The sequence below is a fragment of the Trichogramma pretiosum genome, unplaced genomic scaffold (assembly GCF_000599845.2).
Source record: "Trichogramma pretiosum strain Unisexual culture from Peru unplaced genomic scaffold, Tpre_2.0 scaffold61, whole genome shotgun sequence".
Classification (NCBI taxonomy): domain Eukaryota; kingdom Metazoa; phylum Arthropoda; class Insecta; order Hymenoptera; family Trichogrammatidae; genus Trichogramma; species Trichogramma pretiosum.
In genome coordinates, this window is record NW_019641638.1 from 634,062 (window position 1) to 647,909 (window position 13,848).

The 13,848-nt window shown below is 37.0% G+C and overlaps 1 protein-coding gene across 1 annotated transcript; it reads right to left on the reverse strand.

Annotated features, from left to right (window-relative positions):
- Positions 1-667: 667 nt before the first annotated feature.
- Positions 668-2,289, reverse strand: LOC106654153 (zinc finger protein OZF-like). The gene is made up of 3 exons (XM_014373879.2): positions 2,195-2,289; positions 2,022-2,115; positions 668-1,938 (listed from the first exon to the last, which is right to left on the reverse strand). The coding sequence occupies exons 1-3, from the start codon at positions 2,227-2,229 to the stop codon at positions 844-846; spliced, it is 1,224 nt and encodes a 407-aa protein (XP_014229365.1). The 5' UTR covers positions 2,230-2,289; the 3' UTR covers positions 668-843.
- Between the last annotated feature and the right edge of the window lie 11,559 nt (positions 2,290-13,848).

Below are 13,848 nucleotides of genomic sequence, written 5' to 3' on the forward strand. Positions count from 1 at the left end.
AGATGGCGCATGCCCGAATACTAAGAAATCACAAGGGAAAAGACAAAGTTTTAGGAATAAGTAATTCAATGCTGGTTAGGTAAATAGTGTATTTTCAAATAACATGATATCTGTAGCAATTGAAGATTTTCATGTCTATTCTTGAATTTATTCCAATTATAAATATACGAGCTAAATCACGTCAACTATTACCGCTCGAAAAAATAAAATTAAAACTAAGTATGCACAATTAAAGAGTACATGGGAAAATGATAATTATTGAAAGTTCGGCAAACTAGGTTCACAATCTTCGTGTATACACAGAGGTTCAAAGTTGGATTTTCAATTGCCTGAGTCGATTATGTACAAATATTTAAATCATGTATTTTGATATAAAATTTTATTGTAGAAATCAAACTTGTAGTCAAACATCATATTAATAATCTCAAACCCTCTTATAAATGCAAGAATAGCATAAAAGTCCAAAAGTACAGTGGTACATATCCTTCAAATTGGCGAAAAATTGAAATATGTTTTTTCGAAGATGAAAATACAATTTTTTCTAATATTGTGTCATCTGAATACGAAAAGTTACCATTTTGGTAGGATTCTTATTTTGCTGAAACCAATGAAAGAAAGAAAAATAGTATTTTAAAAGTACGGTGGTTGTTTTTCTATCAAATTTTATTGATTTTTTTCTAAACACGAACGTTGTTTTTTCACGTTTATAAATAACATAACATAACATTGGAAGAATTCATAATATCGTAATAAAACACAATTTTTACACTAGTTTTTGAAAAAAAACACACTTAGATAGTAAACCACCAATTTTGACACAATTAAAAATACATTTTATAAAATTTATTTATTTGCAATGCGTGCGGGATGAGCCACATTGATGTGGGCTCTGAGATTTTGTTTATATCTAAAAGTCTTTCCGCATGTCTCGCATGCATGAGTAATACCGTCATGCACCGCATCTATGTGAGTTTTAAGATATATTTTTTTTAAAAATGCCTTGCCGCAAATATTGCATGGATGTTTAACGCCATTGTGCATCGAATCGATGTGAGTTTTGAGATGATGTTTACTTGTAAATTTCTTTTGGCAAACATCGCATGCATGTGTGACACCATTATGTATTATTTCGATGTGTTTTCTGAGGTTACTCTTGGATGAGAATGTCTTTGGGCATATATCACATTGATGCTTGATTTTATTATGCACCATTTCGATGTGAGTTTTGAGATGACCCTTCTGTGTGAATGTCTTTTCGCAAATATCGCAAGAATGAATGACACAATTATGTATCGAATCGATGTGTACTTTCAGACTATCCTTAGACATGAATTCCTTTAAACATATATCGCATGCATATTTCACACCTTTGTGCACCGCATAGAAATGTCTTTTGAGACCCCTTTTGCCTGAGAATGTCTTTTGGCATATGTCACATCCATGTTTAACGCCGTTATGCACTTCATCTACGTGGCGTTTTAAACTCTTCTTTTCCACAAATTTCTTCTCACATATATCACATGCATAGGTGATACCCAAATGCACTGTATTGATATGATCTTTGAGACTGCGTTTTTGTTTAAACGTCTTTCCACGTGTAGTACACGTATGAGCGATACCACCACGCGTCGTACCGACGTAGGATTCGAGTCTGTTGTCATAGTTACTCTTTTTTGAAACTCTTTCAACCTCATTCCGCTCACCGAGATCACAATCGAAATTCAAATTCATTTCTTTTTTCACTCCATCCACAGTTTCTAGTTTAACTATGTTTTTAGTCTCATAATCGTCGCTGTTTCTCACATTCTGCAAGTGATTTGGAGAATAATCTTCCATTTTCTTAACAACAAATAAATGGGGCTTCATGTCAACACATTCCAACTCGATTTTCACGTCGTCAAATACCATTTCGTGATTTTTTTCGCGTTCGTGAAGCGTCTGCAATTAAATATAAATTTACGTGAAAGTTATAATAAAAAATGTTTACTAAATAAATCGCTTACGACTGCCGAATTGCTTACCGAATATTCTCTGGAAAATAGAACATTTTTTATGTCAGGAGTTTCGTCAATTATTTCGTGATGATTTTCTTCGTCACGTGGTTCTTTTTTCACGCTGAAACAAATTCAATAACATCAATTAATATGTTCCTATATAATTTTATAATTCCATTCTCGTGAAAAAATATAATTACCTGACACCGCAGTTCAACAAATCACCGAATTCCATCTTGCTAGATTGAAATCTCGTCGACGATTGATGTTTGTGTAGCAACGACAAACCGACTAACTAAATATTTACTAATTGAGATACAAAAATTTTACACCGATTCATGTACACAGCGTAATACCAAGTTGTAATGTAATATAATATATATTATTCAATAAAATGTATTATTCATCTCCTCAATGAACAGAGATATTCTGTCAAAAATAATTTTTAAAAGGCGCATTACTCATTACGCCTTAAGCCGGAGCTCGTAAGTATATTATATCTTTGAAAGTACCCAAGCTTATAGGTCGACTTCTTGCGCACACGCGCGTCTATAATATTTCCGTCGTAAGTAGATATGTGTGTCTATAGGCGCTTGAAAAACGAGTCTTGCGCACGACATTTTTCACCTGCACTCCAATTCGGGCAGCAAGACGGCTGGCTATACTACGGAAGCAGCAGGAGCAGCACGAGTCAGCAGTATACAAACGATTTCTGGTTGTAACAATCGCCGTACATAATTACAATACGTCTTCATCCCGAAAAACGTCTCCGGAACTCGATTATCGAGTCGAATGACCCGGCGGCAGCGTAAGTTAATGCTAAAGCCATTACGCGGGGTCAGTCTTTTGGTGCGTTCGTGAACGACTATATATGTACAATTAGTCGCTCGTCGACTTTTCGGCGACGATATATCATACAAGAAGAAGAAAAAAAACTTGTTACACGCACGAGTTTCATTGTCGATCCTCTTGACCGCGCGCCTATATATCCAATATAGCCCTAAGGCCGGTCTCTTTATTATATAACTCATATAAAAAAGCAACTTTCGTATAATTATATGATATAAAGGCAAATAGACACACGGGAGGCTAAAGACTTTTAAATAATTCATGCGAAGTTACACGAAAGGCAGGTAAATATACATATATATGCTGAAGCGTGTGCCCCGCTGCACGTACGTATATATATATAATAATATCTGCCATGCGCGCAAAATTACCTAAAAAGCGAGGCTTCGTCTAGCGCTCAGCGCATGCGAGTATGGCATAGAGGAAGGCGCGCACAGTCTGCATTTAATAGCCTCTAGGCTCTCTCTCTCTATATATATGTAGCGCCATTACCTTTTGGAATACCACATCTTGTGCCAGTGCAGCAGTAGCAGCAGAGGCAGCAGAAGCTCGATGTTCACGTACACACATACACGCGTATGTATGCCTCTGTGAGTTAGGGAGCTTGCAACGAGGGAAGAGAGAGAGAGAGAGAGAGAGAGAGAGAGAAGCTCTCCTACGCTCTGTATACCTTTGCACGTACACACGCACACATACACATATGCGAGGCACGAGCTAAAATCATTAGAGAAGCCGCAGGAGCTGCTGCGGTGCGCTGCGGCTGCCGCGCTGCACCGGCGGCAGGAGCCTCGCTGGCAGCAGCAGCAGCTGCTAAGTGCGCAGAATCTAGCAAAGTTTTAGAAACTAAGAAAGGCTTACGCGAGTGTATGTGTGTGTGTGCCTTGTGCATAAGGCACAAGACGAGTGCGTTTGATGCGGTTTAAATGAAACAAAAGTTACATTCACGCGCGCGCGCGCTTTGCGGCTTTCTTGAATGAGAGCTATAAGAAGGGGGAAAGAGGCCGCGCGGAGAAAATAAATATTTTCGTCGTAATTCCTGCCGTTGTATACGCGGCGAGATGACGCGAGAAAGAAAAGAAGCAGAAGAAAAAGAACGAAAAAAAAGCGAGGAGCAAGAAAAGGTCGACGAAGGTGGAAGGGGGGTGGTGGTTGGTTGGTTGGTTGTGGTGCGTCGAGCTTTGCGCATCTAATTTACACGTTTTAACACGAAGCTAAAAAGCTCGAGGTGCTGTGCAGTAGACTGTATAACGCCCAGAGGAGAGCCATAGAGAGAGAGAATGAAGAAGAAGAGATGCGGAGCCGCTTAAAATTCATAAGGCACTTGTTTACTGCGCTTCGCTAAAGATGTATATGTATAATGTGTCGCGCAAAGTACTCCGACTCTTCTTCTTCCTTCTTTTTTTTTTACTTCCATCGTTTAAGGTAAAATTGCGGGCAAAGGTGAGCTTGCGCGCAGCGAGCTATCGAGGTAATCATTCAAACGATCGTTTCGACGTTTTCTCTCTCTCTCTCTCTCTCTCTCTCTATAAGGCCAAAGAACAAATGTAAGACACTGGAAATGGGGAGGAAAAAAAGGCATTACTTATACTCGACGATGGTACTCTCGACTCTTTCTCTCTCTCTCGGGCGTTAGTGCAGCCCACGCGCGCGATTTATACAAACACGGCAAGAAAGAGAGCAGATAGAGATAAGATTGACGAGCGGCTAAAATCCCACGAGCTCACCTCGACGACGACGAATACGCGAGGCTCGAGAGCGAGTATAAGAGAGATGTTTCGAACGAGAGGCAGGAAAAACCATACATGAGCGTCTTGGCTGACGCGCGCGCGAGCTCCGAGCTCCAGCGAAGTAAGTAGATAACAAAAAAAAAAGTAAGTAAGGAGAGAGAGAGAGAACCGAAGAAGAAGAATAAGATCGAGTCTTACGCTATCTCTCGCTCTCGGGGGCTGTATCCCCTTTGGCATTTGACAAGGCCGCTAAAAAATTTTTCCTTCGCCAGAGCGTATCTACGTACGTATACCGCGTATATCCATGCATGTATATCACGTGTGTGTGTGAGTGTATGTGTGTATGCGCTGCCGGAACAGCATCGGCTTTAGATGGATAAATCCCACTCTCGATTTTCGGTCGCTCGTACGTGTGTATGTAGTGTATGTACGCCATTGGGTGCCAGCCGCGCGCCACGGCTACGTCGCGTGCATATAGCCACGCCCAAAGTTTCCAGCCCATATATGTGCGCCGCGGCAGCACAGCTATTGCCTCGATATAACTCGTGTGCTCGTGCGAATGTGTGTGCGTGCATTGCCCGCTAGCACCGGAGAAAGAGAGAGAGAGATGTGAGCTGCCCCCTCCCCTCTCCCCACACACCTTCCTATTTCTCGGCTGATACACACATATCTATATAGCAGCAGCAGCCCCGAGTAAGTATATTTCACATACGCGAGCCCCTTTACCCCGTGTGTACAACCAGGAGCGTAGCAACTGTGGCGCACCCCATCCCCCACACACACTCACCCGAGCTGAATCCATTCGAGCGCGCGCGTATACACACCCACCCTCGCATATCCCTCAGTCGTTGCTGCTGCTGTTGCCGCTGATTAATGGACATACAGGCTTGATTCTTAAGTGTATCCTATGGCGATGTGTAGAGTAGCTAAGACGCTATATGTGCTATATACATTTATACAGCTCGGAGCGTAATTCGAGCTTGTGATACGGAATTTCTGTATGTATGTACGCTAACGCGGGAGAGGCAGGAGGAATTGCGGATTGGCCAAGATTATATACAAACCCGCAGTCGCGCGCACACACACACACACACATCCATACAGAGGCAATGCTATGTATATTTATGCGCGATGATAATAAAGCCTAGAGCTTGATAAGGTGCCTCGCGCGAGCTTATATACAGCTATGCGAGGAATGTATACTTAGCTACTACTACTGCCTGTGTGTATGTGTATGCAACGCGGCGAACTCGACTTTGCCCGAAAAGGGCTTTGATGCACGACGTCACAATACCTGTGCAATCTCGCGTTTATTTGTACAAGGCGGTATTGCGAGAGAGATAAAGTGAGAGGAGAAAGAGAGAGAGAGAGGAGCTTGCGAGCGAGCGTCTGTGCGAGTTTTCAATGTTTGTTTCAAACCCCGAGTAAAGCTCGAGCAAAAGAATCATTTAAAAAAATCCAACCGACCGAGCGCTGTTCTTGCAGTGCTCAAGATTTTTCAACTTTTCTGTCTTGCTGATGGATTTTTATTTATAAAATCATTACTGATAGATTGTAAAAGGTTCAAAGTCAAACGATTGTACGATTAGACGTCGCTGTAATCGATGTAAAATTCCGGTAAATTGCATCTATCACTTCGTCAATTTTACTTACGACAGAAGAGCAGCCTTAGGTACCAGTCAAAGGCCTGCCAATTGATTTCAGCGCTCGGAATTTCGAATTATCTACGTGAGAGATGCGCGAACGAAACACTGGATGAAGTTGCGTACTGTCGGTAATGAAGATTCCTAAAATAGTAACCATTTTATGATACTACAGTTATGTACAGTCGATAATTTCTCGTACAATGATATCGTACACGGCTGTTGTGCACAATTAGACGATTAAATCTACAACAATCTCCAAAGTTGATTCTAATTGAGCTTTTCAACACAAATGATACGAAACTTTGTTATATTTTGAAATCCAGGTATAGTTAATCAATTTGGAACAGAGAGGTTGCACGCCTGTAAAGTTGAAACACAAACACGGCGGGCGGCGCACAAGACAAGAGGAAAGTGAGGTTTGAAAAAAACCCTAGCCACTGGATCTGTCGTACTTATAGCCGTAACATTTAATCATTGACAGTTGAATCAACATTTATCTAACGTGTCGTTAAAGCCCTAGTATCCGTTGACTTTCTCAGCCGATCTTCATGCAGTCGATTCTGCAATGTCTTGTTTGTAGCTCATGCCAATTACGCACACGTTCGCTGGATAGCTCATTGCTCAAATCGCCAACAGACAAAAGTCCCTGTTTTTCTGCTGCTGTCGGTCAAATTGGTGGAACTTTACATGTAGTTTTCGTGGTGGCACTCTTACAGTTATTCGGTCTTCCACGCGTAAAAAGGATCATTTTGTATTTCGCAGCCGAGTTGTGAATAACCGAGTCGTATATAATTTGAAACTCCATAAACTACGTTGAAAAAAAATTACCGAGATGGTTCAAGATCGTCCATTTTCATACAACCAAGTGGAAGACATTAATTTGTTGACGGATGGATCTTTACCAATCTTTTGGAGACATCAAGGATGCTATCATTGCAGAACATGGTAAGCTCCAAAGTAAATTTTTACTCTGTTGTTTCATCTCTCTTTCAATCTCTCTGCTTATTTTATTCTATTTTTTCATTCTGTAAATTTATTCTAATTTTCTTCAAGTGTCCGATATTAACAGAGAGTATAAGCAGAGTGTGACTTATATCATTATTTTTTTACTTTTACCCTTGCAGATTGACAGCTAAGAGCATTCGCCATCTAGCGGTTGAGTCCAGACTTAATATTGATTGAATTTTAATAAATTCTTTGAGAAATCAAAGCAAAAGTAAATAACAGCAGGGTAGGCTACATTTTACGCATGCAAATTGATAGATTCTTAATAATTAGCCACAGGTAGACAATTTAAATACCTAGCATCAACGCAAAAAAACCCGAGAAAGCGTATACGCGATAAACTTTATGTCCAGCTGTTGGCAAGACCTATTTAAGTTTTTAAGTAAATTGAAGCTTTCTCATAATAATTTATAATTCATATCACCTCAATTTATTACAGTTCTTTCCATCAATGTCCTGGATAATTTACTTCTAAACCAGAGGGCTGTAACTGTTCTGTTAGAACAGTGCGGACTACCAAGATGTTGGTTGCTATTTTATTTACTTCACATACGTCTGTTGTTCATCTGTCCATTTAATCAACATTATACTTACTCTGTAACTTAACATGCTACAGGCACTTCAGGTCATGGTCATGGACAAATATCAAAAGAGTATTTTTCAAAAAAAAAAGTCATTCGCCATTCTCATATGAAAGTATATTTTGGAAAGGGTGGAGTGCTGGCTTAGAGATAATCAAAATAGCTTCTGAGCATGAAGGTATGATTTTTCTTGAACAATTAAGTGACTTTTTCCAATATTACTATCATTATGAACAGACCCAACTATTTGTCGAAAATTCCTACACAAACAGAACTTGACTCATATTTGACACTGAGTCTTATATTTTCAAATTGTCTTTTACAACTTCTGAACCTACTTAATAACAAATACAATAAAGAAGTTGATCAAACAGACTGTGCCAATTTATTACAAAAAGTTGTGCTTCGAAGTTGCTTTTGGACGTTTCTCCTAATTTGATACTTAACATACAAATTTTATGTAATGATTAAAAATTTTCTGTGCAATAGCTTGCTACGCTTACAAGTAATTGAAGAATTACATTCATGTTGAGTTTCTTGTGGATATTTTATATTATGATAATGAAAAAACTGAATTGGCGAAGAGCATCAAATAAATTGACAGTTACTAATATCCTGATTGAGCAGATAATATATGTTTACAAATGATCTGTAAATCCTTATCAAACAGTAAAATTAATTATTTTTATCAAATCAGTGCTTAATAATAAAATCTTTCAAATATGTAAAAACGCTTGACACCAATGATTTTTATTCAAATCTTTAAAATAGTAATCATTTTGACAGACGTTAACTGCAGCTGATTTATTTAATTTGAAATAATTATTAATGAGACAGTAAAAATGATGCTGATACACATATTATTATTTACAACAATTTCTCAGCTAGGCAATGATTTTTATAATCATTTACTTTATGAATTGAAAATGATTATGTTTATTTTAGTGAAATAAAAAGAAAATCTCAGTCATCTTCATGTGCTGTTCATATTCATGTGAGATTTCATGTGGGTGTCGTACAAGAACTACAGATAAAAATGTGCTCAAGATAATAACATTTTGCCAAATCCATTAATATACTTCAACTTACTAATTAAGAATGACAATTATTTAAATATGTAAAATAATTATATTTTATTTTAACAATTCTATGCCTGTTATGGGACTTGATCAAATAACTTGTGTGCAAGTATCAAGTACGTTGATTAATAAGTTTGATGCTTGCGCGAAACTTTGCCTATTGGCTAAGTTGTTTCTAGACCACAAAACTCTTTATTATGATACAGATCCGTTTCTCTTTTATGTGATGACTTAACTGGATTCTCGAGGGTTTCACATGGTTGGCTATTTTTCAAAAGAAAAAGAGTCCACAGAAGATTACAATGTGGCTTGTATTCTTACAATGCCACAATTTCCAAGAGGAAGGGACAATACATTGTTACTCTAAATAAGTAAGTAATAATTTATATAAAAGTTGAACCTGGAAAATGAATTCAACTTTATAAATTGTATACTTTTATTGTAGGGACATTATTGACCAACATCAAACAGCCATGGCAAGAAGAAAACTAAAAATAGATCCAAAATGTTTGCATTGAACACCAAAAGACTGGAACATCCGAGCCAAGTGGTAAATGATAATTTAATAGTAAACAATAAATAAATAATTTTATTTAATTTTAACAATTCTATGCTTGTTATGGGAGTTGATCAAATAACTTGTGTGTAAGTATTAAGTACATTGATTGATAAGTTTGATACTTGCGCGTAACTCACAATTTTGTTGATTTTCAATACTTTAAACAGTAGTTGTAAGGCTATTTCAATTACATAAATGAATAATTTATAATATAATTCATTTATGTAATTAAAATAGCCTTACAACTACTGTTTAAAGTATTGAAAATCAACAAAATTGTGAAGTTTTTGTCAAGAAATCCTTCAAAATACTATGCAGAGCTCTCACAACTTGTTATGAAAAATATAATAAAATATTATTACGTATAAATGTTTTTCAATATTTGACACAGTATTTATATTGAAAACATCTTTACTTTAAAATAATTGAAATATAAATATATATTTATTAAGTATTGAAAAGTATCAAGTTGATACAATACTATCAAATAGTATCATCGAACCCGCTGTGCACATTTTAAACAAACTAAAATTTTAAAATAACTTTTCCTCTTTAAAATTTAAAATTTGTAATGTGTGGAGATTTTAATTTTTAGTTACCGAGATAAAAAACTATAAGGATAGACAGTTGAATCAATGGTCACTGGACTATAGCATAACTTTTAACAACATTCTTGATGTTAAATCATTTTACAATGCTTAACAATAATTGTACAATGTTTAACAATAATTGTACAACTGTTTTTCAGACGATACGTCACCGAATCTTAAGCAAACATCGACGAGCGCCATTATTGTGCCGGCCATTATAAGTAGCCGGAAACATATTAAATTACACATCTGCCCACGCTCGATTTGGAAAAACCCCATGGACCGTAAAAAATTAGAAAGTGCAGCCGCGGCCGCCTCTGCTCCTCGCGCGCATAGGATATAAGTAGAAGCTGCTTCATTGACCGTTCAGTATAGATCGAACACCGGTCGCGTGAACGTCGCAGAGCGAGTGAAAGTGATAATTTTTTGAAAGATCTAAAATAGTGTGCGCGCAAGAGTAGATAGCTCAGAACGATGTCTAATTTATCCGAACTTTTACATTTCGCCCTGAGGAATGGGGACGTGTCGAGGGCGGAAGCGTTGCTGCGAGAAGGCGCCAGTCCAAATTTACCGGACAACGAAGGCACTACTCCCTTGCACATAATTTGCCAATTTTACGACGACGGAGACTACTTGGCGCGGAAGTTGTTTGAGCTAAGCGACTATAAGTATCAGCCGATTCGAATCAACTCTCAGGACAAGACTGGTCATACGCCGTTGCACATAGCTTTGTACAAAGGCTCTAAAAAGTTGGCCGCGTTGCTGCTGAAATCTCATGCCGATACAACGCTGGCCGCCGTCGATGGAACAACTCCTTTGCACGTATTAGCCAAAATATGTCCCGAGAGCGCAGAGCACGCGTACGAAGTTGAACGTCTAATCCAGACGTTAATTGAAAATAACCCGATTGAAAGAATCAAATTTTCTGCGCGAGTCGGGATGCGGGACTATTTAGGCAACACTCCGCTTCACTATGCTCTCGAAAATCTTCATTTGCAACTGTTCAATTGGCTTTTAGAACTTGGGGCCGATTTCAATGCTGCCAACAACGAGGGAACGACACCACTGCACGTTATGTGCGACAGAATGATGGATGACGACTCACACGATTACCTTGATAAACTTTTCGAGATCGCCCATGAAAGCCAACGGAGGGTGCTGGTTGATGCTCGTGACTGCGTCGGCCGTACACCGTTGGAGCTGGCCGTGGCGAATCTTTTACCGAATACCGTCTCTACTCTATTGGATGAGGGAGCCGATCTAACCATCTTCGACTTTCCCAAGAGGAGCTGTTTCGCACTAAGAATCGATCCGAAGGATAAATTCTTTTTTGATAAAAAAGTAGAATTGGCAGCTCGAGCGTTGATTATCGTTGAACTTATCGAAGAGAAAGTATACGAGCTGAACTCGAGCGAGGCGATGACGGTCATGTCATTCTTTGCCAAGCACAAACTTTTTGAAGAGCCGCTTCTTGAAAAATATTGGTACAACGACCAGGAGTTTGAGGAAAATGCGAAGAAAATAATGATGATAGAGGAAGCTTCGAGTCCATCGCTCCACGAGTTGATTCTCATGACACCAAAAGAAGCGAAAAAAGCACTGACATACAGGGAATATTACAACTGGGCACAAGAACCTTACTCTATCTCTGGCTATGACCAAATTTGTGCTTTACATCTTTGCGAAAAGATGTCGAGAGGACTTTTCTTAAAATGGGCTTTGCTGCAGTTCACACATCTGATACACAATAGGCTTCCGGAGGAGGTGTGCACGATGATCTTACCGTGGCTGTCGAACAAGGATTTATATCAAATTTGCTTGGTAGCTGCATCTTTAAAGACTTACAATGGCAATCAACATAATTAAAGTTATTTTTCTCTAATTAAAGTTATGTAAATGTTTAATATTCATTCAAATAAATGAATTTAAAAAAAAGATTGATTTTTTGTCTTTTACTTTTATTTCATCGTTACCTAAAAAATCATCAAGACATCTTGTACCTTGCAGCTTTTCTATGATAGTTCATGCTTTTTAATTTTAAAAATCATTTTTGCCTTCTCCGTTAACATCACTGATTTGTTTAAGTAAATTTTTGCAGAAAAAAAGGTATGAAAATGTGCAAGTAATATTCATTGAGAAATTTATGTTTTTATAATCACTGTTAGCCGTAAGTAAATAAATACACTCACAGCATCAAGTATATATTGCGATAAATATTAATATTTCAATTATTTTAAAGTAAAGATGTTTTCAATATAAATGCAATATCGAATGTCGAAAGATATCTATTTGTAACAATATCTTATTTTACTTTTTATAACGAGCCACAAGGGCTTTTGATAGTATAAATACAGTGGGAATCTTTGAGATGATATCGTCTCCCTTAGAATCATCCATGCTTGTGTAGTATTTTTGAACAATAAACTTTGAATATATTCAAGTGATATAATTAGTAAGTTTAAGTATACTCAAGTGATATAATAAAAATTAAGGAGGTGAAAGAATCGAGACATCATTGAGCTCATTAGTTGCCACATCTAAATTCATATGTATATAGTTTTATCATCATGAGGGATAAACATTATTTTCAATTTAGAAAGTGAATGATTGTAAAAATCATTAAATATAAATATTATCAAAAAAGGCCTAAAACATAAGGGACCAATGGCCTAGCAGTGAAATTTTTGTAAAAAATAATATGCGTATCACTAATATTTGTTCTATTTTATTTGTCAGTAACATTTGTTCCGCACAAGATTTGAATGAAAATCATTGGTGTCAAGCAACATAATATCAAATATCAACAAGGTACTTGATGTGAATCTAATTCTTTAATTACTTATGAGCGTAACAAGCTATTGCACAGAAAATTTTTACTCATAACATAACATTTAAATACTAAGTAAAAAATTAAAAAAAAGCTTACAAGAGTCACTTCAGAGCACAAATTTTTGTACTAAATTGGTTTTTACTAAATTTTAGTACTAAATAATTTTTTATTAGTAGGTTGAGACATTGTAAAAGACAATTTGAAAATATTAAATTCAATTTCAAGAAAGTGTCCATTGAGTCAAGTTCTGTTTATGTAGGAATTTTTGACAAATAGTCTGGTTTTTTTATAATGACAGTAATATTGGTAATGTCAGTGATGTCAGTAATGTTAAGAATCTTTAATCAGCTATAAAAAATCACCAAATTTTCAAGAATAATTATAATAATTCCTTCATACTTATAATTATAATAACCTTCATGTTCAGTAGCTATTTTGATTATCTCTAGCCTGTCTACTCTTTCCAATAATGTAGACTTCCATGCGAGAATGGCCAATTTTTTTTTTTCTGAAAAAACTCTATAAATGATATTTTTCCATGATCACTACCTGTATCACTACCTGTAGCATAGAAAGTTTCAGAGGAACCATTGATTCTTTTTTTAAAATTTTGATTTAAATAGACAGATCAATAGAAGACGAATGCAGAGTCAATAAAATTACAACCAACGTCTTGGTGGCCTACTGTTCACTTCCAACAGAACAGTTACTGCATTCTGGATTATAAATTAACTGTATTAAAACTCTAAATTTTCAAAAGTTTTCCTACTTCAACGGCTTTTTCAATTATTTTTAAACGAACTGCTCTACGCCTCTATTGCAAATGGATATAAAATCTAATTTTAAGAAATTTGTTGAAACTCATTGTTTCAACAAATAAGAGAAAATCTTGCGTACAGCCCTACGAAAAATTTTCTGGGTGACTTTGAGCCAGAACTGTCCAGAAGGTAGGATTTAGCATAAAGCACGACTCAAAAAATCAAGTGCT

Excerpts from the sequence above, each read along its gene's own strand:
- LOC106654153 (XM_014373879.2), bottom strand. The coding sequence starts at position 2,229 with ATGGAATTCGGTGATTTGTTGAACTGCGGTGTCAG. Across the intron at positions 2,116-2,194 it reads TTGTTGAACTGCGGTGTCAG|CGTGAAAAAAGAACCACGTG; the intron begins GTAATTATATTT and ends AATTTGTTTCAG. Across the intron at positions 1,939-2,021 it reads TATTTTCCAGAGAATATTCG|ACGCTTCACGAACGCGAAAA; the intron begins GTAAGCAATTCG and ends ATTTAATTGCAG.